The sequence below is a fragment of the Lucilia sericata genome, unplaced genomic scaffold (genome assembly GCF_015586225.1).
Source record: "Lucilia sericata isolate MDLA Ls3-8-SP2 unplaced genomic scaffold, ASM1558622v1 Contig001250F_arrow, whole genome shotgun sequence".
NCBI lineage: Eukaryota > Metazoa > Arthropoda > Insecta > Diptera > Calliphoridae > Lucilia > Lucilia sericata.
The window spans coordinates 106,036-132,024 of record NW_023995204.1 but is presented as its reverse complement, the minus strand read 5'-3'; the positions used below and the strand labels follow the sequence as shown (position 1 = coordinate 132,024).

General features: G+C 34.7%; 1 protein-coding gene across 1 annotated transcript; it reads left to right on the top strand.

Annotated features, from left to right (window-relative positions):
- The first annotated feature begins 870 nt into the window (after nucleotides 1-870).
- LOC119610617 (acyl-CoA desaturase) lies at nucleotides 871-25,989 on the top strand. The gene is given in 7 exon segments (XM_037965909.1): nucleotides 871-1,148; nucleotides 11,703-12,175; nucleotides 12,178-12,243; nucleotides 21,127-21,257; nucleotides 21,321-21,712; nucleotides 21,775-21,950; nucleotides 25,717-25,989. Coding segments are annotated over 6 exon segments (1,332 nt in total). The 5' UTR covers nucleotides 871-1,148; nucleotides 11,703-11,772; the 3' UTR covers nucleotides 25,881-25,989.

The following is a 25,989-nucleotide window of genomic DNA, read 5'->3' as shown; positions in this document are numbered from 1 at the left end:
CATACATACATACATACATACATACATACATACATACATACATACATACATACTCATCTCTCTTCGAAGCTCCCTTCCCTTTATAGTAAGTTCATTCGCTCTTTAATGGCAGATTGCCTCCGAGTTTCCGATGTACAACCTTTCACGGAAAGCTATTAAGTTATGGCTCTTTTACGGTCCAATACTTGTCCAATACTTGTCCAATACTTGTCCAATACTTGTCCAATACTTGTCCAATACTTGTCCAATACTTATCCAATACTTGTCCAATACTCTACATTCGATAATTCTTTGTGTCCAATAAGAATACATCGCATCATACTAGCCTCGAACTTCATTCTCAGATGCTTCTCGGATTTTAATGGTTCTATCCATCAGTCCATTATGATAGGACAGTCATCCGCATGAAAGCACGGTTTTCCGCCATCCGTAGTGTGACATTGATCTGTGATCAATGTCACACAGTTCTCGACAATTCCTATTTCCGTTATGCTATCGGCCATGTCTTGCGTAGAATCGTCCAATATATCCATTATACATTGACGACGAGTCCTGGAAAGGTTTTGGTATACCTACCTACCTACAAAATTGTGGCAAGATGTTCTTTTTATTATGAGTATTGAGCTACCAGAAATACTGCACCTCAAAACTGCCGGGTTTGCCCTAAGAATGTGTGCGTGTATGTTCGTTTTGTTTGTATTAATTTTTTGCTCTGCTTCTATGACAGACCAACAGACATTTGTACAAAAAGTTTTGCTGCAAACACATGGTTGGTTGGGTTGTTAGTAAAACGATAACAACAGTATTCAAACACCAACAATAACAACAACAAAATAATAACAATAATAGAAAAAACGTCAAATTCTAAAACCGGCAGTTAGTTGAGAGAATTCGTTAAGTAAAGACGCTTTTAACGCTTACAAAAAAAAGTGAGTGAATAATTTAGAGAAAAAAATTAAAACGAAGAAAACAAATTAGTAAAATTAAGAAAAAGTTTTAATGTTAATTGAAATTGAAAGAAAATATTACAGAGAGCAATAGGAGCTCCTAACTAAAAAAAACTATTTGAAAGAAACTAATAAAAGTTGTTAATAATTCTAGTGAAACAGTTTTTTAATCAGTGTTAATTAATTTGTGATTTTTTTATGGTAATTATTAAATAAAAAATAGTGAATAAAATAAAAATATGCATAAATTATAAAAATGTCAGTAAAACTATAAAAATTAGAAAAACAGATAAAAGCTAATTACTTTTGTGGTGAAATAAAAAAACAGTTGGGAAATTTTGTGTTTAAATACATTTTGTTTATAATAATATTTTAATTAGTTCTTATTGAACTATATATAAGAAATGAAGATTTTGCTGCATACTTTTGGGTCATTCTTGTGAAGGACAATTAATAGGGCGTGGCTTTTGTGTTAATTAGTGAATTTGTTTTCGAAATTTGCATAAATTTCGCAATTATTTATTTATTTATTATTTGAAATTTCAAAATTTATTTTGAATAAGATTTTAAATTATTCAGTTTGATTAAATGAGGATTTAGGAATATTATTGTTTTATAAAAAAATTAGATGCATTTTGTATTGTTCAAAATATTTCGACAAATTCTATATTTTCTCAAAAATTTTTTTTATAATTTTATTTTACGAAAATTTTTGATAAATTTTTTATTTCTTCCATAAATTTTTTTGTTGAAAAAATAAATTTAAAATTTTTCGGAAAATCGTAATAAATATCGTTAAACTTACTGTTTTTTGAAAATTTATATTTTTTACGATAATTTTTCATAATTTTAAGTTTTTAAAAAATTTACTTAAATTTTTATTTTTTAAATTTAAAAACGAAAATCTCTAATTTTTACAAAAATCATAGAATTCTCTAAATTTTATTATTTTTCGAGACTTATCGATAATTATACTTTTTAGAAAAGTTTCAATAAAATATCTAGTTTTTTTTTAATTAATGAAAAAACTACGAGTACCACAATCATATTTCGGTAACTAAATTCTATTAATAGATAACCCAGCAAAAACTTGGTAATGATATTACTTACACAATAACTTACTTTTCAATCACTACTACATACCGTCTGCATTACTTTAGTCTAATAATGACCTAATGACGTATAATTATATATATATATATATATACTAGATTTGGCTCCTTCATGTAGTAGCTACTACTACTGTAGACACCGACGTTGATACTTTGTTGTTCTTATCAGGGTAAGTCAAGGGAGGTCTAGAATGACCCCCACTTTTTCAGGAAAAGTTTAGAATTTTGGATTTCAAAAATTGTTTATATGGGCTCATTCGTCAATTTACTACCCAATCCTTAGCTTCAAAGTTCTTCAGAGTGCCTTCAGGATCATAACACGACAGTTTAACTCGCTGCTCACGCTCTCTATTGGTAAGAACCAGTACCTTACTGTACTACTCTATTAGCATTTTCCCGGTGGCGTGTCATAATGTCCTTAGACGTTTTGATAATTAAAGTGAGTCACAGGACGTTATAACAATTTCAAAGGTTTTACAAAGTCCCAGAGCAATATGACATAAATTCCGTGGATTTCAAAGAGTTCATCTATCGAAAAAAGGCTTAAGCCTTCTTTCGCGTTGTGCTTCTTTTCTGATCCTCTTCAAATTAGCTTTCCTGGCTTCGTTCCCTCACTCGTAGGATTCTTTAAGAAAGTTATGGATTGATTTTTTCAGTATATGTATAAGAAAAACGGGGAGCTTTTATATACATCTTGGAGTTTTTCTCAATGTTCAGCTCTACGATATATCATTCGAAGTGTCTAGGGATTGACCCAACTGTACCTTTATGGAGTATTTTTTAAACTATGCTATGCTCGTACATTCATCCTTCACATTCATTTTATTTTTTGGGATTCGGAGTCTGAACACTCACCTCTATTTAAAGGCTAAGGTTGCCTACAGCTACCTCCCTATTCATACTTCTCTTTCGCCTCTACATTGAGGAATAGAATAATGAATATAGTCTCTCAAATATCAGAACTTATAGTGAACTGATCCTAGATAGATCTAATAATGGACTGATTTTCATAGTGGGAGCATTTGAGAGATTTTCGGAAGTATGTCTATTATAGGATCTTGGATCATTTGTGTACTGAATGAATGACAGTAAGATAGGATAATAGTAGTGCCATTACAAATAAAACCAAATAACCTCTCAAATAGTGTAATAAATTTTAACAAATTTTCATTAAAGTAATATGCCAAATATTGTAAATAAAATGAAATGTTTATTATTGTTATACTACAGTAATAATACTTATTCTATAAAAAAAATTCCATTGCATGAATAATAATATTTATGGCACATCATCTTGCCATATTTCGAAAATAATTTCAAACAAATGTTTTCAAATGTATAAACCGTATGGCAAATATTATTTAATATTTTAAAGAAAACAAATGTATAACACTCAAATTGGCATTTAAATAATGTTAATAGTGTTTTTTTCAAAATTTCAATTGATTAATAAGGAAGAGGCGAAATGGCAAGCAAAAATTGTGGAGAAGAAATCAACTTTAAATTTCTGAGAAATGATTTCTAAGCAAAATAAAGAGAACAATAAATGGATTATAATTATTCATAATTAAGTTTATAACCTAATTTACAGGGTTAAATTTAAGAAAAACGAATGATAATGTTAGTATGATAATAACATTTGTCTTAAATGGTAATGTCCCGTAGTTATATCATACATTACTTGGTAATGAGTGGTCCTTATCAACGACATTATTTCACAATGTCCATATGAACGTTATGACACACTAAAAAGTGTCATAGTGTCTATGAATGTTATGACACTTTCAAAAGTGTTATAATTTCCATGGACGTTGTGAAAGTTTTAAAACAGAAATTGGAATATTTGTTTCGATTTTAGAACGAAGCAAGTGCTTCATCTTTGTATGAGTATGTTGCATTTTGGATTCCTTTAAAAACTGGTTCTTGATAGCGCGCAGTATTCTCAAACTCTGCGGTATTTCGAATACCGGCCGTTTTTGATCCATTTACTTTATGTCACTTTGATAGAGGACATTGTAACTCTTTTGAAGTGTCATAATGTCCATGGACACTAGGACAAGAAGTCGAAGTGCTTTACGTGAATACCTGCCTTGACGGCCTAATCCCACGATGGTAATTTTCATCCACAGGATGAGCTTTTTTGACGACTCGCTAAAAAAGCTCGTCTCTTTGTGTATCTTACACGCCGGTGCCAATTTTTGTACATTATTCTGCCGATCCCTGTACAAGGCCTTCGCTCAAGTACTCGAGCTATCTTATCTTTGACCGTTGCTGACCCGTTGCTTAACTTCCGAGATGCAAAAACATCACAACCACGCAGATGGGATGGTCACTGTTGAGTCGACAACAGCACGATAGAACGAAACACGAATTCATCAATAAGCCAAGGACTCACAGGGAAATACTATTGTAAATCTAGTATGAAGAGAGTAAATCAGAAACAGACCCATACAATGAAGGAAAATTAAATGGTATCACTTGTATAAGATATCTTACATCCACTTCCATTCATCCACTACTTCTCATTCATCGACACACTCATTAAGAAAAACATCCGACACACTAACTCTGAGTGTACGGGTGGTTATGGTCCGCATACCCCTAGACTTATTCCGCATCGTATACAGTTGACACCAACTCATTTCCCGCGCTTAGTGCCACAATCACTCCTCTGTGGGGTATCTGTTGTCTCGGCAACAGCTACGAATTTATCCCGCGGACTTTACGGTGCATCAGTCTTTTATACAACATTCTCTTTCCATGAATTTGGGTTTAAACCACAACCACCAAGTGCACGCCAAAGGGATCTTTCCAATAACCGGGACAAGACAAAGTCCGAAACTCTGGCCTGTGGGCTATCGGTTACCGCGGTACCAGATTATAAAGCTCCCTGGTCAATCCCAGGTCAAATCATTCCAAGAAAAGGCCGAGGATATATATGACTCCACCAGATGAGAGTCTTTCATCAAGGTAACAAGGACACTTTCAAGTATGTCATAAAGTACATGACCATTATAACACACCATATATAGTCCATTATGACATTGGACACTAAACATCCCGCCATAAATCAATTATAAACATTTAAATTTCTCTTAAAATATGTTTCTTTATGAAAGAGATTTCATTCTCTGAAAAAACAAGTGCTGATGTCTCTGTATTGCATCTTTCATCTACAAGTCCCAACACTGAAAGTAGAAAAGAACGATTTTGTTTATTAAAACTTGATTGTTTTTTATACCCACCATCAAAAAACAAGTAAATTAGTTTGACATTTCATTTGTAACACATCAAAGACTCCAAATTTTAAAATATAGTCCGTCTGTTGATAACGTGAGAATTTTCCATAAATATTTTCGATTTGGTATTAAAAAGAGTAAAATTTATGCACGATTTCATATAGTCACCATACAAATATTTTGATTATACAGCGATTGTAATAAAATTTCAGGAGGATCGATCCATAGTTGACCCTATGGCTCCTCTTACAGAAAATTTCAAATCGTTTCAAAATCAAGAAAAAAATTTTGTACTGACCAAATTCTGTACAGTCCATAATTGACTTAAGACTAAGGGGGCCTTCTGTCTAAAATCTCCTAGATATACCAAGTATGGCAATACAATTCCATATAAAGTAAATAAGAGAAAATATTTCCGCTATAACTTTCGAAGAGATCAAACCAATTCACTTAAATTTTATAAATCCACATTAAATTTACAACAAATGTTTAATAGGTAGTATTTAAGATTCGGCATAGCCGAATATAATATTCTTACTTGTTTTCGTCTTCTTTTTTTTTAACGAAACCTAAAGCTGACTAATCATTCGATTGATGCTTGAAAATATTTCACACATTTTGAATACAATTATTGTTTACAATTTAATATATTAGCAAACAAGTGTTTGTCAATATGATTGTGTGTGTCTGTGTTTCGATTGTTTTTTTAAAAAAAGTTATTTTTAATACTTTTTATCGAATTATATTATTGCATTTATATTTATTACATCATTTCTAGTCTAAATTAATAACATTCACGTGTATAATGCGAAATTTAAAGAAATCAAAGGCTTTTATTTATTAAATTAAGAAATTTCTGTTGTTAAACTTTTATATATTTTTTGTAAATAACATATTTTATAACAAAATTTGTTTATGTTTTGGTTATAAAATTGCGGTTAATATGGACCACACACTGTTTTATTTATATTTTTAATTATACGTCTGTTAAGATCAAAACATACCTCCCATAAACGAATCAAAATAAAATACTTACAAACATATGTACATGTATGGTTCTTATATATAAAAACTAAAAAAAATATTAGTGACTGGGAATTGTGTAATAAAAAATATAAACTTATTATAAATCACTTTATATTTTCTTTAACAAAAGCACACAAATGCATGTTATTTAATTATTAAATATTTAATAATAAACCATTTGAGAATTATACTCAAAAAAATACAACATGTGTTGAATAGTTAACGACACCCAAGGGATATAGTGAATAGTGAACATAAACACTGGTAGATGGTATTTGTAAAAAATATATATAGGAAAACTTAACTAATACTTACACAATACAAGTAAATAACGTAAGATCCAGATAACTGTCCTCATATGAATGCATAGGGACAACAATTGTTATCTAATTCTTGAATTTAATTACAAACTCCGTAAAGCACTCATTAGCGGTTAGCCTATTCTAAAGTAAAGCGTATCCCAGAGAGCGTATTAGTTGCATTCGGTACTGCTACCCTCTAAAAGTTTATAATAGATAGGACCTTTTTTTTAGTCCACCAAATACAGATAGTATTAGAAAAATTTCCCTAAATAGCATTAAACAAACCTTCTTCGTTAACTTACACTTCCCTTATCCCTTTAAAAATAGAATAATTGTAATTTCAAAATTTAAAGATGATATCGACTTTATAACTGTTATTTTTCATTAATTTTAAAATGCCGGTAAATACATAGACACTTTTACAAATTAGAAAAAAAAATGCTTATCTTGCGTAAACAGTTAAATAAACTTGTAATTCTTATCGTAAAAATGCGATATTGACAACAATAAAATAAATACTACATATAGAGAAAAGTTTCGTAGAACTATACGTAATATTGTAAATACATATGTATGTATATCTTTACAATTATACACAAACCATTTTTGCCGCCAATATTTAAACTTTATATGTTTGTACAACATTTGTGCTGACATGTGTAGTAATTTAACATCCTACACAATTTATTTATTTATTTTAATGTTTATTATTATTTATTAATACCTTTTAGAGTGCTTTTACGAATACGCCGTATAATTTGAATTGTAATTTTTTTTTTATAATGTAATAGAAATCAGAGATAGAATAATGAATTATAATTAAACGATTGAAAAATAAATTAACATTTAAATCTAAGGGGAAATTTGTTGCAAATTGTTTTAAATGAACCTAGTTATAATACGATTACAAAAAAGAGGCATGATAGACTTATTTCTATTGGGATTAATATAGGGTGGGACTTTACATCACTTACTATTTTAACAGAGATTAGCCAGAGGACTCTACACGTAAAGATCTATATACCCATTAATTTTAAATTAATCGGTTTAGAGGCTTAGGTAGGTAGATCGATAGATAGATAGATAGATAGATAGTAGATAGATAGATAGATAGATAGATAGATAGATAGATAGATGTAGATATATAGTAGATAGATAGAGTAGATAGATAGATAGATAGATACGATCGCTCGCTCGCTGCTCGCTCGCTCGCTCGCTCAGACTCGCTCCTCGCTCTCTCTCTCAGCTCGCTCGCTCTCGCTCGCTCGCTCGCTCCTCGCTCGCTCGCTCGCTCGCTCGCTCGCTCGCTCTCGCTGCTCGCTCGCTCGCTCGCCTCGCTCGCTCGCTCGCTCGCTCGCTCGCTCGCTCGCTCGCTCGCTCGCTAGCTCGCTCGCTCGCTCGCTCGCTCGCTCGCTCGCTCGCTCGCTCGCTCGCTTCGCTCGCTCGCTCGCTCGCTCCTCGCTCGCTCGCTTCGCTCGCTCGCTCGCTCGCTCGCTCGCTCGCTCCTCGCTCGCTCGCTCGCTCGCTCGCTCGCCTCGCTCGCTCGCTCGCTCGCTCGCTCGCTCGCTCGCTCGCTCGCTCGCTCGCTCGCTCGCTCGCTCGCTCGCTCGCTCGCTCGCTCGCTCGCTCGCTCGCTCGCTCGCTCGCTCGCTCGCTCGCTCGCTCGCTCGCTCGCTCGCTCGCTCGCTCGCTCGCTCGCTCGCTCGCTCGCTCGCTCGCTCGCCTCGCTCGCTCGCTCGCTCGCTCGCTCGCTCGCTCGCTCGCTCGCTCGCTCGCTCGCTCGCTCGCTCGCTCGCTCGCTCGCTCGCTCGCTCGCTCGCTCGCTCGCTCGCTCGCTCGCTCGCTCGCTCGCTCGCTCCTCGCTCGCTCGCTCGCTCGCTCGCTCGCTCTCGCTCGCTCGCTCGCTCGCTCGCTCGCTCGCTCGCTCGCTCGCTCGCTCGCTCGCTCGCTCGCTCGCTCGCTCGCTGCTCGCTCGCTCGCTCGCTCGCTCGCTCGCTCGCTCGCTCGCTCGCTCGCTCGCTCGCTCGCTCGCTGCTCGCTCGCTCGCTCGCTCGCTCGCTCGCTCGCTCGCTCGCTCGCTCGCTCGCTCGCTCGCTCGCTCGCTCGCTCGCTCGCTCGCTCGCTCTCTCGCTCGCTCGCTCGCTCGCTCGCTCGCTCGCTCGCTCGCTCGCTCGCTCGCTCGCTCGCTCGCTAGCTCGCTCGCTCGCTCGCTCGCTCGCTCGCTCGCTCGCTCGCTCGCTCGCTCGCTCGCTCGCTCGCTCGCTCGCTCGCTCCTCGCTCGCTCGCTCGCTCGCTCGCTCGCTCGCTCGCTCGCTCGCTCGCTCGCTCGCTCGCTCGCTCTCTCGCTCGCTCGCTCGCTCGCTCGCTGCTCGCTCGCTCGCTCGCTCGCTCGCTCGCTCGCTCGCTCGCTCTCGCGCTCGCTCGCTCGCTCGCTCGCTCGCTCTCTCTCGCTCGCTCGCTCGCTCGCTCGCTCGCTCGCTCCTCGCTCTCGCTCGCTCGCTCGCTCTCGCTCGCTCGCTCGCTCTCGCTCGCTCTCGCTCGCTCGCTCGCTCGCTCGCTCGCTCGCTCGCTCTCTCGCTCGCTCGCTCGCTCGCTCGCTCGCTGCTCGCTCGCTCGCTCTCTCGCTCGCTCGCTCGCTCGCTCGCTCGCTCGCTGCTCGCTCTCTCGCTCGCTCGCTCGCTCGCTGCTCGCTCGCTCGCTCGCTCGCTCGCTCGCTCGCTCGCTCTCGCTCGCTCGCTCGCTCGCTCGCTCGCTCGCTCGCTCGCTCGCTCGCTCGCTCGCTCTCCTCCCCCCGTGCCTTGGCTCCTCCGTCCCGTGTCCCTCGCTTCGTCCTCGCTTCGTTCTTCGCTTGCTCCCTGGCGTTGTCCCTCCCCTTTTCCCCTGCCTCGTCCTCGCTTGGTCTCTCGGCTCGTCCCCCCGTCTCTTCGTCCTCGCTGCGCGCCTCGCTTTTTTCCTCGCTCTGTCCCGAGCCTCTGTCCTTGCCTCGTCGGTCCCTTCGCCCCACGCCTCGTCTTTCGCTTAGTCCATAGCTAGCCCATAGATTAGCGCATAAAGTTGTTAATAGACCTTTGCATAGGACTAGTCAATAGACTTTTGAATTAGTCAGTAGAATAGTCAATAATAAATTTGTCCATAGACTGGTGAATAGATTAGTGCATAGGCTAATAAATAGATTAGTCCATAGGCTATACCATAGCCTAATCAATAGACTAGTCCTTAGATTTGTTAATAGATTAGTCCATATACTGGTCAATAGATTTGTCCACAGACTAGACAACATATTAGTCATAAACTAGTCGATAGACTATATCATAGGATTTGATAGATTTGTCAGTAGACTAGTACATATATCTTAATAGGTTAATCAATCCAAAGTCTGGTCAATAGATTTGCCCATAGACTAGTCAATGGACTAGTTAATAGGTTAATATAGATAATATAGATTAATTAATAGACTGATCCTTAGATTTGTTAATAGACTGGCCAATAGAGTAATTAATAAATACACTAGTGAGCCGACTTTAAAATTATGTTTGTTTCTTTAACCCCCATTTTCATCACCTCCAGTTATCGTTTAACTGGTAGTTATTTTTCCACTTAAGACAATTTTTGTATGACATTGTGAAAATGCTGCTAAATGTATTACAAGTGACAAAATATTTTCGATTTTAGGCTCTTTATTATCTTCCTGAATCGGGCTGAATATGATGAATCATTGGTTTAAGCCTCAGTGTGTAAAGAAACAAATCGTTCGATAATGCAGTGATTACTATGACTATAAGTGTCAAAATAAGCTGTAATAAAATAAAGAAATTTATATACATATACCTCCCTATATATACAAATTTTCTTAGAATTTCTAAAAAATTATCTATCGTACTATTTAAGTATTAAATAACATTTCAAAAATGAACATTTAGTTACCAGGGCGTTTATATTTATATGTACATGACTATTCGTATCTGTAGGGTAAAGTATCTGGAGAATATATAGTGAAATAAATAAGTCATTATAATATTAAAAAATAAACACCGTTATTAGTCATTAACAGACAGAATTGTAAATAAACAACAATAATATAATAATAATAATAACAACAACAAAACTACACGTGAATAAATATCTAAATGAATGAATACTTTTTTTTTGCTGTAGCTAATGGTCACAGTCAAACTAATTACACATTAACATAAAACTAAATATGAAGGTAACTAACTGTCTGTGAATCTAAAATAAATATTCATTATAAATGAGTTTTTTTTTATTTTGTTTAATTTAACATTTTGCAAATTGCTAGTAACATCAAACCATAATTCTAAAAAAGGATAATAATTCTAAATGAATTAGGACTTTGTTTGTAGGTTTTACCAAAATCGATTAAATAATTATTTTACTGTCCCATGTCTGTGATTTATTAGAGTGCTTGTCATGTTAGTTAGTGTGCATGTCTAGCTTCTTTTCCATTGAAAGATAAAAATCCAATAGATTATATACTTTTTTTTCATAATGGAACGTTATGATAGTGGGTTGGTTATGTCTATGATTCCATTAGTTTTCATTCCGCGTAGTTTTTTTAATATATTTTTTGTTAATAGATAAGCAGGTGTTCTGTTATCAGTTCATTTGTTTTTTTAAGTTTATTAGTTTTTTGGCCATTTATTTTACTTAGAATATGAAGGAGTTATAAATCTATAATTAGTTTTTTTTATACTTGTATATGGGTTCTATTGCACCCAGTAAAATGACTTAATAGTTTGTATTTTAAATAGATTTGATTTCATTTTGCGGTGCACTGGAACTTGTATATTTCAGTCGAATTGCAGTGTAGAATCAAAAATGTTTCTATAAATTAATAGATCCCTAAAGTAGGGGTTGAATAATATTTGTGTCGTACTCATAAGTTTAGGATGTCCATTAAATCTATTAAATTATCTTAAACAATTAATATACTGATGAAATAAATAACAATTCCTTTTTTAATAAAAATAATTAAAATTCACTCAATAAATTAAAAACCACTTTATTCATAATAAATGTTCACCTTTCTCTATCTCTTTCCTCTTGTTATATTTCCAGTTAATGTAATTCCTCTCTGCAAAACCACCATACTATCAACATCCCCCCCAAAAACACACATACATACACAATGTGCCTTTCAACACCCACGACATCGGCAAATGGTAACAATACCTCAACAGCATGTTCGTCTAGTCCATGTACCGCAGCCAATAATGATGCCACCACCAATGGTGATGTCTCTGCGTGTGGTACAAATCTAAAACAACAAACACAATTAGATTGCAATGGCAATACTAAAACAACCACAGTCAACAATAATAGTATTAAACAACGTAAAGTAACAACAGTTGATGCACAAAATGATACAACAGCCAAAGATTTAGTTGATAATTTAGGTTATAAGGAAGAGAATGCTGTGTACAAAGAAATAGCAGCCGCCAAAGAGGTGCTACAGCAGCAAAAGCAAGTGGAAGAGCCTGAAAAGGAATTTAAAGCAAAAATAAGATGGCCAGATTTAGCAGCACAATTATTTTACATGTCGGTGGTCTGTATGGTTTCTATCTGCTGTTCTCCGCTAAGTTTTATACGTTTTTATGGGGTGAGTAGAAAACAATATATACCAATAGTCTTTAGAACCGATACTGTAGCTTAAGCAGTTGTCTATAGCCTAGTCTATAGTCTTGTCTAAAGTCGAGTCCATAGACTAGTAAATAGTCTAGTCTATAGTCCAGTCGACAGTCTAGTCTATAGTTTAGTCTATAGTCTAGTCTATAGTTTAGTCTATAGTCTGGTCTATAGTCTAGTCTATAGTCTAGTTGTAGTCTAGTCTATAGTCTAGTCTATAGTCTAGTCTATAGTCTAGTCTATAGTCTAGTCTATAGTCTCGTCTATAGTCTCGTCTATAGTCTAGTCTATAGTCTCGTCTATAGTCTAGTCTATAGTCCTCGTCTATAGTCTAGTCTATAGTCTAGTCTATAGTCTAGTCTATAGTCTTGTCTATAGTCTAGTCTATAGTCTAGTCTATAGTCTAGTCTATAGTCTAGTCTTTAGTCTAGTCTATATTCTAGTCTATAGTCTAGTCTATAGTCTAGTCTATAGTCTCGTCTATAGTCTAGTCTATAGTCTAGTCTATAGTCTCGTCTATAGTCTCGTCTATAGTCTAGTCTATAGTCTAGTCTATAGTCTCGTCTATAGTCTCGTCTATAGTCTAGTCTATAGTCTAGTCTATAGTCTAGTCTATAGTCTAGTCTATAGTCTAGTCTATAGTCTAGTCTATAGTCTAGTCTATAGTCTAGTCTATAGTCTAGTCTATAAGTCTAGTCTATAGTCTTGTCTATAGTCTAGTCTATAGTCTGTCTATAGTCTAGTCTATAGTCTAGTCTATAGTCTAGTCTATAGTCTAGTCTATAGTCTAGTCTATAGTCCTAGTCTATAGTCTAGTCTATAGTCTAGTCTATAGTCTAGTCTATAGTCTAGTCTATAGTCTCGTCTATAGTCTCGTCTATAGTCTAGTCTATAGTCTAGTCTATAGTCTAGTCTGTAGTCTTGTCTATAGTCTAGTCTATAGTCTAGTCTATAGTCTAGTCTATAGTCTCGTCTATAGTCTAGTCTATAGTCTAGTCTATAGTCTAGTCTATAGTCTAGTCTGTAGTCTTGTCTATAGTCTAGTCTATAGTCTTGTCTATAGTCTAGTCTATAGTCTAGTCTATAGTCTAGTCTATAGTCTAGTCTATAGTCTAGTCTATAGTCTAGTCTATAGTCTAGTCTATAGTCTAGTCTATAGTCTAGTCTATAGTCTAGTCTATAGTCTAGTCTATAGTCTAGTCTATAGTCTAGTCTATAGTCCTAGTCTATAGTCTAGTCTATAGTCTAGTCTATAGTCTAGTCTATAGTCTAGTCTATAGTCTAGTCTATAGTCTAGTCTATAGTCTAGTCTATAGTCTAGTCTATAGTCTAGTCTATAGTCTAGTCTATAGTGTAGTCTATAGTGTAGTCTATAGTGTAGTCTATAGTCTAGTCTATAGTCTAGTCTATAGTCTAGTCTATAGTCTAGTCTATAGTCTAGTCTATAGTCTAGTCTATAGTATAGTCTAATAGTCTAGTCTATAGTCTAGTCTATAGTCTAGTCTATAGTCTAGTCTATAGTCTAGCCTATAGTCTAGTCTATAGTCTAGTCTATAGTCTAGTCTATAGTCTAGTCTATAGTCTAGTCTATAGTCTAGTCTATAGTCTAGTCTATAGTCTAGTCTATAGTCTAGTCTATAGTCTAGTCTATAGTCTAGTCTATAGTCTAGTCTATAGTCTAGTCTATAGTCTAGTCTATAGTCTAGTCTATAGTCTAGTCTATAGTCTAGTCTATAGTCTAGTCTATAGTCTAGTCTATAGCCTAGTCTAGTTTAGTCTAGTCTATTGTCTAGTCTAGTCTATATTCTAGTCTATAGTCTAGTCTATAGTCTAGTCTATAGTCTAGTCTATAGTCTAGTCTATAGTCTAGTCTATAGTCTAGTCTATAGTCTAGTCTATAGTCTAGTCTATAGTCTAGTCTATAGTCTAGTCTATAGTCTAGTCTATAGTCTAGTCTATAGTCTAGTCTATAGTCTAGTCTATAGTCTAGTCTATAGTCTAGTCTGTAGCCTAGTCTATAGTCTAGTCTATAGTCTAGTCTATAGTCTAGTCTATAGTCTAGTCTATAGTCTAGTCTATAGTCTAGTCTATAGTCTAGTCTATATTCTAGTCTATAGTCTAGGCTATTGTCTAGTCTATATTCTAGTCTATATTCTAGTCTATAGTCTAGTCTATTGTCTAGTCTATAGTCTAGTCTATAGTCTAGTCTATAGTCTAGTCTATAGTCTAGTCTATGGTCTAGTCTATAGTCTAGTCTATAGTCTAGTCTATAGTCTAGTCTATAGTCTAGGCTATAGTTTAGCCTATAGTCTAGTCTATAGTCTAGTCTATAGTCTAGGCTATTGTCTAGTCTATATTCTAGTCTATAGTCTAGTCTATTGTCTAGTCTATAGTCTAGTCTATAGTCTAGTCCAGGGGCGGGAAACTACGGCTCGCGAGCCAAATGCGGCTCTTTGGATGTGGAGCTACGGCTCTTTAGTTTCATACGTAATTTTTTTATTTTATAAAAAAAATATATACATATATAAAAATCTTTCTGAATAGATTACCGAGCAGTGTTTGTTAAAACTAACAAAACAATTCGCATACGTTTCTACAATATACACAATATTTCAACTTTGTTTAATCCTTGTGCATGTGAGACAACTAACAAATGAAAGTTGAGAGTCGTTTGTGAAACTTTAAACAACAAGTTATGATCCAAACTTTCTAAAGCTATACAAACCTATCTCTCCTATTGAATTTGTTCCATGTACAAGTTAGTATTGTAAGAAAATGTTTAATTCTTTAAATTTTTAGTTGAAAAGTTCCCTATAAACGATGGGGTATCATGAGCGCTCCTACGAAGTGCCATTAGATAAAATGTAAAACATGATCATACATTCCGAAATTTTCGTGTTTGTTTTTAAATAATAAAAAGAGCCTGCTAGAATACGAACCAGGGACTTCGATTTTTTAGTCAAATGTTCTACACACTGCATAGGTATTTTAGTGCGCATCAAATAATGGTTTTCACATCAAGATTAATTTTGTTTTATTTTTTGTAAAACACAATTCTTAAACTGCAATTAAATAAAATGTGCAAACAAAATGACAATGCCGAAAATTAAGTACTTCTATATCAGATTATAAGAAAGTTATTACTAGAGTACTTCTATGTAATGCAGACGGTAAGTAGTAGTCATTGAATAGTAAGTGGTTATGGAAGTACAACCCATTACCGAGTTTTTGCTGGGTAAATACTAAAAACTTGTTCTATTTAAAAACTTCAATATTTAAATATTGCGCGTTTTAGAAACGTTTTACAGTGTATTATGGACCGACACATCCTTACAAAATTTGGTAATGAGATTTTGGATCCTACTTGTTTGTGTTGATTTTCATCACTATACTTGTATTTTTCGTTGTTTTCGAAAGTGGACACTATATGGTTGGGTACGGTCAATTCTGAATCCATCCTTATTAAATTTGGTATAGATACATTTGTTCCTATAAACTTGTTTATGATGAATTTCACCACTATGCTGGTATTATTAAGCATGTTATGAGCGTTGAAGTCATTTCCTGAAGAAGAATTTATATGGGGGTATGGTCAACAATGAACTGATCCTTACAAAATTTTGGAGAGAGATTTTCGTTCCTATAATACTTGTTTGTGTCCAATTGCGTCGCTATACTAATATGTATTATTAAATCAGTTATGAACATTAAAGTTATTTTCCGAAGTAGACCTTTTAAAAGGGGATTGGTCAATTATGTTTTGTTTGTGTTGAATTTTGTCATAATATTGCTATTATTAAGACAGTTATGAACGTTAAAGTCAAATTTGGAAGATAGATATTGTTCTTATATTGCTACTGTTAAGTCAATTATGATCGTTAGTCATTTTCTGAAATGATTGCCTCGATTGCCGCCAAATTAATATATTACTTTATATTGTATTAGCTGCGTCATCAATTTTCGTGATTTTTACATTTCCTGATATGTTTCCAAATGCCTCTTAAATGATAACACTGTCGCCCTACTCTAATAAACTTCTATATTTTTATATAACGAGTGTTTAAAAAATGCATTCGAATGACCCATATAAATTCAAAAAGTATTTGTAGTCAAAAATCTTTAAGAAAGATTCCTTGCAGAATGTCCTGTAGATAATTAAACCAACTTTATGTTTTTGAAGTGAATTCATAAAGTATTTGTAAAGTTTTAATAAACAACAATTTTGTGGCTCTTTTAAAACATATGTTTTGTAAACTGTAATTTTTGGCTCTTCCGACTCAAAAGTTTGCCGACCCCTGGTCTAGTCTATAGTCTAGGCTATAGTCTAGTCTATAGTCTAGTCTATAGTCTAGTCTATAGTCTAGTCTATAGTCTAGTCTATAGTCTAGTCTATAGTCTAGTCTATAGTCTAGTCTATAGTCTAGTCTATAGTCTAGTCTATAGTCTAGTCTATAGTCTAGTCTATAGTCTAGTCTATAGTCTAGTCTATAGTCTAGTCTATAGTCTAGTCTATAGTCTAGGCTATTGTCTAGTCTATATTCTAGTCTATAGTCTAGTCTATTGTCTAGTCTATAGTCTAGTCTATAGTCTAGTCTATAGTCTAGTCTATTGTCTAGTCTATAGTCTAGTCTATAGTCTAGTCTATAGTATCGTCTATAGTCTAGTCTTTAGTCTAGTCTATATGTAGTTAGTTTTTCTCCGTGTTTGCAATAACTATTCTTAATTCTTGTTATTGTTTCGGAATTCCTTAAATGTTGCTATGGATCCCCATTTGAAAAACGTTGATCTTAACAATTTTACACACATACACGAGCACGTGAACATCTAATGTATCATTAATTGTATGTATGTTTTTCATCCATCCATCCATCCAAGCATACATTCAATCTAAATTCATATGTATATTGTGTACATGTGATAAATTTATACGTAAACAAGACTCCTTAATTGGAAACCATTAAATTAAAATCCATTAATAAATATTCTATTTTATAGTTTTCTTTATTCTATATATTTATTTTTGTTATATATTTATTTCATTTATTTAGAAATTTGTTTGTCCGCTCGAATATTTCAACTGAACATTGATCGTAGAACAATGTTGCCAACTCTTTAACACTTTAACACCCAAAAGTGTGGACAATATCAATTAACACTTTAATGCTACAGACAGACAACACTAACGTTTTTAGTGTATGTACTAAAATAATTTACAAAACTTTAAGAAAAAACAAGTAAGAAAGTATAGTCGGGCGTGGCCGACCATATGATACCCTACACCAGTTATGAATATTAAATGTGATTTATTTTTCATAATAAAGCATTTATCTTCAATATTCCCTTGTTCCGATACATTTAAGCAATTTATGGATGAAAATCTAATTTTCTGAAAGAGGCTTTATATGGGGGCTAGGGGCAAATATGGACCAAGCCCGATAAAATTTTGTGAATATATTTATATTTACATAATATTTTATTGTGCTAAATTTCATCGCGATATTTGTGTTTATAAGTTAATTTGGGACATTCATGTAATTTTCTGAAGGGGACTTTGTATGGGAGCTAGGGTCAAATGGGGCCCGATCTTTATGAAATTTGGCAGGGTCATCCAGACTTCTATAAAACTTAGTTGTGCCGCATTTTATCGATATATCTGTAAATTTAACAAAATTATGAGCTCAAAAGCCCTTTTCGGGGGGTTCTGTTCTATGGGGGCTAGGTGAAATAATGGACCGATTTCAACCATTTTCAATAGGCTTCGTCCTTGGGTCAAATAAAACGTGCGTGCCAAATTTCATCCAATTATCTTGAAAATTGCGACCTGTACCTTGCGCACAAGGTTTACATGGACAGCCAGCCAGCCAGCCTGCCAGACGGACGGACGGACGGACATAGCTTAATCGACTCAGAAAACGATTCTAAGCCGATTGGTATACTTTAAGGTGGGTCTAGGACGAATATTTTTGTATGTTACAAACATCAGCACAAATCCAATATACCCTCCCCACTAAAGTGGTGTAGGGTATAAAAAATCATAATGAAACGTTTTTATAGCCACTTTTATTGTAGTACAACATACTTATTCGTATATAATTAGAAATAATAAAAAAGTTTTTTTTTTCGCAAAAATAGATAACAAAAATGTGTTTTATACTAATATTTCAGAAAATATTAAAAAATATATGACTTTGTAGATAAATATTGTTTACACTTATTCGAAAGATAAAATTAATGCGAATTTTGACATACCAAAAGATATTGACAATTAACTAGATAATTATGTACATATGTATGTATGTGTAAAGTTTGTGTTATTCGATAAATATTATGTCTGGAAAATACACTGGGGAAAAATGATTTATGTATTTTTCGTCATGCGTCGCTCGTGTACACTTGGAGGCCCATTGTTTGATTCCCTAATTCACATAATTGAATGAATCTAGAATCGAGATAACAATACCGTAGAACTGTTTGTGTGAATACCTTTTGGTGACACATTGTTCACAGACCAACTTATAAAAGAGGTTTGCATCAGACCTTTAGTGGAGCAGTTCGTTTTCCAAAAGCCCTTTTCGTATTACAAAGTTTTTATTTTGTAGTTACGTACATATATTTCATAAAAAAAACCTTTAAAATTTCTACTTAACCTTAAAAATATGTACGTATTCAACTTAACCTTACTTTCATGCAAACATTTATACCTATTATACAGCCCACCTTTAAGTTATTACGTCTCGTTGTTGCTGTACTATAATTAAACGATGACACAACAACACACATTTTCAATGTTGTAATAGTTGAGAGTGATCTAAGACCCACAAAATTTTACTGATGTTTTTTTAATTTAATAAAAAAATAATATGCAAAATGTGTATTTATGTGTGTTTTAAAATAAATGTGAACTTTAACCGAAACAATTAACAATTTTATTGTTTCAGTTTATGTGAGAGAATAAATTTCGATTCTGTTAAAAGATATTTTTTTTTCTTTTTTAGCATATTCTGAAGAATTAGAGAAAACATATTACAATTTGATAAAATTTGGCAGAAACGCCAACTGAAAATGGTTCATTATTTCCCCATATAACCGACCTTAGGATTGGGCTTTTTAGATCATAATTATGTCAAATATACTAAAAAAATCGGTAGAACTAAGTAATATACTTATGCACAAGCGTTGATAAAACTGCCGGTTTTCGCAATGATCGGTCCTCATTTGATCCTCTTCAATATAAATAATTTTTATATAATTTTATGTGGAACGGTCCATATTTAACCCGATTTAAAGCCACTTTAGGAAAGTCAGTTTTTCAACAAAAAACATGTAAGAAAGTGATTCTGAGTCGATCGGTATACTTAAAGGTGGGTATAGTACTAATTTTTTAGTGCGTTACAAACATCAGCACAAACGCATAATACCCTTCACACTATTCATAACTAGAGTATCATATGATCTGACCCGAGAATATACTACCGCATCGTTTTATGTAGACAATAGCCTTTGAGGACAAGTGAAGATCGCTCTTCTTGACCAACCTGATGTCCCAGGGAGGATATTATTTTTCTCACTAAGTTCTTCAGGATACAAATTCATTGCCGAGATGTCATTCTCATGATCATCACACCCATGCTGATTATTTTTTACCTTATTGAGCTGATCTATTGGGATTTTAACTGTCGGATTACCGGTATCGTATTCTGCATAGCTGAGATCGTCCCGAACGTAAAAACCAATGTCGTTCTTCCATACTCGCTGGTTTAAGTCTTCTTTAGGTGAGGTATGGCTTGGCTTATATTTCTTCAGATATTGTAAGAGACTCCGATTGACTCAATATGATTTTCTGGAATATCATCTTCAATTTACTCCACTGTGCCCCAGATAGTCGTTATTTGTTTGCCGATAGCTTAGCAATGCTATCACTCACTTCCTTCGCCATTTGTTTTACAGCATCCTCTTTGTAATTTGGCTCGATGGTGCCATTATTATCAAAGTCAAAAACCTCACCTGCATTTATAGACTGAGATTTTTTAGAGCTCCTAATCTTTTTCCTCTATTTTTTTCCCAAGGGCAATAACTCTGCATACCAAAGGGGAACACCTTGCACCTTGACATCCATGCTAGTCATTTGCTCATGATCGCAGCATAATCACAACACATGACTGGCGAATAGATCAACTCTTGTTGCTGGTACTGGGTTACTTTGGCCCTGCACTATAACTTCAATATTTATTCTCTTAATGGATTGTTTTTTGGTTTAGGGGAAAACTACTGTATATATTTTGGTTCGGGAGAATGTCAGATTCTCAAGACTATGTGCCATCCCCACTTGAGGTAAAACTATAGCTGGGAGAGGACAGATTGTACATAACCCTTCTATACACCTCTAGGGGAATGGAACTCCCAGAAGAGTGAGATGTATTTATTACAGTAAAGTTGCTAGATGGTAGTATTGACCGAAAATTTCCAGGAATATTAGAATAAGTAGATATAAAAACCATACTAGGCTCATTGTTTAAATCCTACCATCCGTATACTATTTGTTTTGATCAATGCTGATCAATGTTCTCATTGCAATATGCTTAATTTCAGAACGGGATCTACCAAATTGCTTTGATCTGTTATAGGCTTTTAAAATTATTTGTTTTTGTTGCGATATCTATAGAACGTATAAATGGAACATATAGATATCGCAACAGCTAATCGTGGCCAATTTTGTATATTATGTTGTACCCACGTTCTACTATAAAAGATATTTGCCCCTCTAGATATATCTAAAACTTCTTGAATTAGGGTAATATTAAGATAAATAGGGTTAATTATGTCAGAAATTCAAATGTACTTTTCTTTTTATTTCCAGTTGTCTTTACCATATGGGGTTCGGGTATTGGCATCACAGCCGGAGCACATCGTCTGTGGTCACACAAATCCTATAACGCTTCATTACCTCTACGTATCTTATTAATATTTTTATTCACCATTGCGGGACAGGTAAGATTTTTTAACAGCCATCTACCATTCAAATAAATCCTTAACTTTTTTAAACTCTTACAGCGTGATGCCTATACTTGGGCTTTAGATCACAGAATTCATCACAAATTTTCGGAGACTGAAGCCGATCCTCACAATGCCAAGAGAGGTTTCTTTTTTGCTCACGTTGGTTGGCTTTTCCTGACCGCCCACCCCAAGGTGGAGGAAAAACGTAAAGTTATAGATATGTCCGATTTGGAAAATGATGGTGTGGTGATGTTCCAACGTAAATGGTTTATACCCTTATTTGCCGTTTGTTCAATTGCTCTACCTGTTTTGGTGCCCTGGTATTTCTGGAATGAATGTTTGTGGAGTTCCTTCTGGATTAATTTCAATATGAGATTTACGTCCACTTTGAACGTGGCCTTCTTTGTGAATAGTGTAGCTCATATGTGGGGCAAGAAGCCATATGACAAGTAAGAAGATTTGATTTAGTTTGCGGTAATCTGAATGTGTAATAATTTTTTTTTAATTCTAGGAACATTAGCCCAGTTGAAAGCCCCATTGTTTCGTTTTTGGCTTTGGGTGAAGGTTGGCACAACTATCACCATGTATTCCCCTGGGATTATAAAACTGGTGAATTTGGCAACTATAAATTGAATGTTACTACCGGTTTTATTGATTTATGTGCTCGTTTAGGTTTGGCCACAGGACGTAAGTATTATTTCTTTTGGATGGAATTGGTTACAATTAATTCTAATTATATATTGTATTTGCAATGAGTTAAATCTAGAAATACATTAATCTAGTTCTTATTTGATTATAGAACATACCATAGACTACACTATAGACCACACCATAGACTAGAATATATACTAGACTATAGACCAGACCATAGACTAGACTATAGACTAGACTATAAACTAGACTATAGAATAGCCTATAGACTAGACTGTATACTAGACTATAGACTAGACTATAGACTAGACTATAGACTAGACTATAGATACTAGACTATAGACTAGACTACAGACTAGACTATAGACTAGACTATAGACTAGACTATATATAGACTATAGACTAGACTATAGACTAGACTATAGACTAGACTATAGACTAGACTATAGACTAGACTATAGACTAGACTATAGACTAGACTATAGACTAGACTATAGACTAGACTATAGACTAGACTATAGACTAGACTATAGACTAGACTAGACTATAGACTAGACTATAGACTAGACTATAGACTAGACTATAGACTAGACTATAGACTAGACTATAGACTAGACTATAGACTAGACTATAGACTAGACTATAGACTAGACTATAGACTAGACTATAGACTAGACTATAGACTAGACTATAGACTAGACTATAGACTAGACTATAGACTAGACTATAGACTAGACTATAGACTAGATACTAGACTAGACTATAGAGTAGATTATAGACTAGACTATAGATTAGACTGTTGACTAGACTATAGACTAGACTATAGACTAGACTATAGACTAGACTGTAGACTGGACTATAGACTAGACTAGACTATAGACTAGACTGTAGACTAGACTGTAGACTAGACTATAGACTAGACTATAGACTAGACTGTAGGCTAGACTATAGACTAGACTATAGACTAGACTGTAGGCTAGACTATAGACTAGAATATAGACTAGACTATAGACTAGACTATAAACTAGACTATAGACTAGACTATAGACTAGACTATAGACTAGACTATAGACTAGACTATAGACTAGACTATAGACTAGACTATAGACTAGACTATAGACTAGACTATATAGACTATAGACTAGACTATAGACTAGACTATAGACTAGACTATAGACTAGACTATAGACTAGACTATAGACTAGACTATAGACTAGACTATAGACTAGACTATAGACTAGACTATAGACTAGACTATAGACTAGACTATAGACTAGACTATAGACTAGACTATAGACTAGACTATAGACTAGACTATAGACTAGACTATAGACTAGACTATAGACTAGACTATAGACTAGACTATAGACTAGACTATAGACTAGACTATAGACTAGACTATAGACTGGACTATAGACTGGACTATAGACTAGACTATAGACTAGATATAGTAGACTATAGACTAGACTATAGACTAGACTATAGACTAGACTATAGACTAGACTATAGACTAGACTATAGACTAGACTATAGACTAGACTATAGACTAGACTATAGACTAGACTATAGACTAGACTATAGACTAGACTATAGACTAGACTATAGACTAGACTATAGACTAGACTATAGACTAGACTATAGACTAGACTATAGACTAGACTATAGACTAGACTATAGACTAGACTATAGACTAGACTATAGACTAGACTATAGACTAGACTATAGACTAGACTATAGACTAGACTATAGACTAGACTATAGACTAGACTATAGACTAGACTATAGACTAGACTATAGACTAGACTATAGACTAGACTATAGACTAGACTATAGACTAGACTATAGACTAGACTATAGACTAGACTATAGACTAGACTATAGACTAGACTATAGACTAGACTATAGACTAGACTATAGACTAGACTATAGACTAGACTATAGACTAGACTATAGACTAGACTATAGACTAGACTATAGACTAGACTATAGACTAGACTATAGACTAGACTATAGACTAGACTATAGACTAGACTATAGACTAGACTATAGACTAGACTATAGACTAGACTATAGACTAGACTATAGACTAGACTATAGACTAGACTATAGACTAGACTATAGACTAGACTATAGACTAGACTATAGACTAGACTATAGACTAGACTATAGACTAGACTATAGACTATACTAGACTAGACTATAGACTAGACTATAGACTAGACTATAGACTAGACTATAGACTAGACTATAGACTAGACTATAGACTAGACTATAGACTAGACTATAGACTAGACTATAGACTAGACTATAGACTAGACTATAGACTAGACTATAGACTAGACTATAGACTAGACTATAGACTAGACTATAGACTAGACTATAGACTAGACTATAGACTAGACTATAGACTAGACTATAGACTAGACTATAGACTAGACTATAGACTAGACTATAGACTAGACTATAGACTAGACTATAGACTAGACTATAGACTAGACTATAGACTAGACTATAGACTAGACTATAGACTAGACTATAGACTAGACTATAGACTAGACTATAGACTAGACTATAGACTAGACTATAGACTAGACTATAGACTAGACTATAGACTAGACTATAGACTAGACTATAGACTAGACTAGACTATAGACTAGACTATAGACTAGACTATAGACTAGACTATAGACTAGACTATAGACCTAGACTATAGACTAGACTATAGACTCGACTATAGACTAGACTAAGACTAGACTATAGACTAGACTATAGACTAGACTATAGACTAGACTATAGACTAGACTAAGACTAGACTCATAGACTAGACTATAGACTAGACTATAGACTAGACTATAGACTAGACTATGACTAGACTATAGACTAGACTATAGACTAGACTATAGACTAGACTATAGACTAGACTATAGACTAGACCTATAGACTAGACTATAGACTAGACTATAGACTAGACTATAGACTAGACTATAGACTAGACTATAGACTAGACTATAGACTAGACTATAGACTAGACTATAGACTAGACTATAGACTAGACTATAGACTAGACTATAGACTAGACTATATAGACTAGATCTATAGACTAGACTATAGGACTAGACTATAGACTAGACTATAGACTAGACTATAGACTAGACTATAGACTAGACTATAGACTAGACATAGACTGACTAAGACTAGACTATAGACTAGACTATAGACTAGACTATAGACTAGACTATAGACTAGACTATAGACTAGACTATAGACTAGACTATAGACTAGACTATAGACTAGACTATAGACTAGACTATAGACTAGACTATAGACTAGACTATAGACTAGACTATAGACTAGACTATAGACTAGACTATAGACTAGACTATAGACTAGACCTATAGACTAGACTATAGACTAGACTATAGACTAGACTATAGACTAGACTATAGACTAGACTATAGACTAGACTATAGACTAGACTATAGACTAGACATAGACTAGACTATAGACTAGACTATAGACTAGACTATAGACTAGACTATAGACTAGACTATAGACTAGACTATAGACTAGACTATAGACTAGACTATAGACTAGACTATAGACTAGACTATAGACTAGACTATAGACTAGACTATAGACTAGACTATAGACTAGACTATAGACTAGACTATAGACTAGACTATAGACTAGACTATAGACTAGACTATAGACTAGACTATAGACTAGACTATAGACGAAAGCTAATTATTTTATTTATTATATTTACAAAATTCTAATTTTATTAATTTTTTTCGACCTCTAGGTAAATTTGTCTCTCCCGATATGATCAAAAGACGTGCCTTAAAATGTGGTGATGGTACTCGTTTCCTTAGCGATGACTATGCCCACAAAGATCAAGTCTGGGGCTATGGCGACAAGGACTTGCCACAAGAAGATTTACAAGAGCTACAGAAAATGAAATCTTAATTTCTGTTCTACTTATTGTATTTAATGAACTAGTGATTATTTAATTTAAATTGTTGTTAAGTTTTATAGATTTCGTAAGTGTGTGTTTATAAAGTTGAGTAAAAAAAAA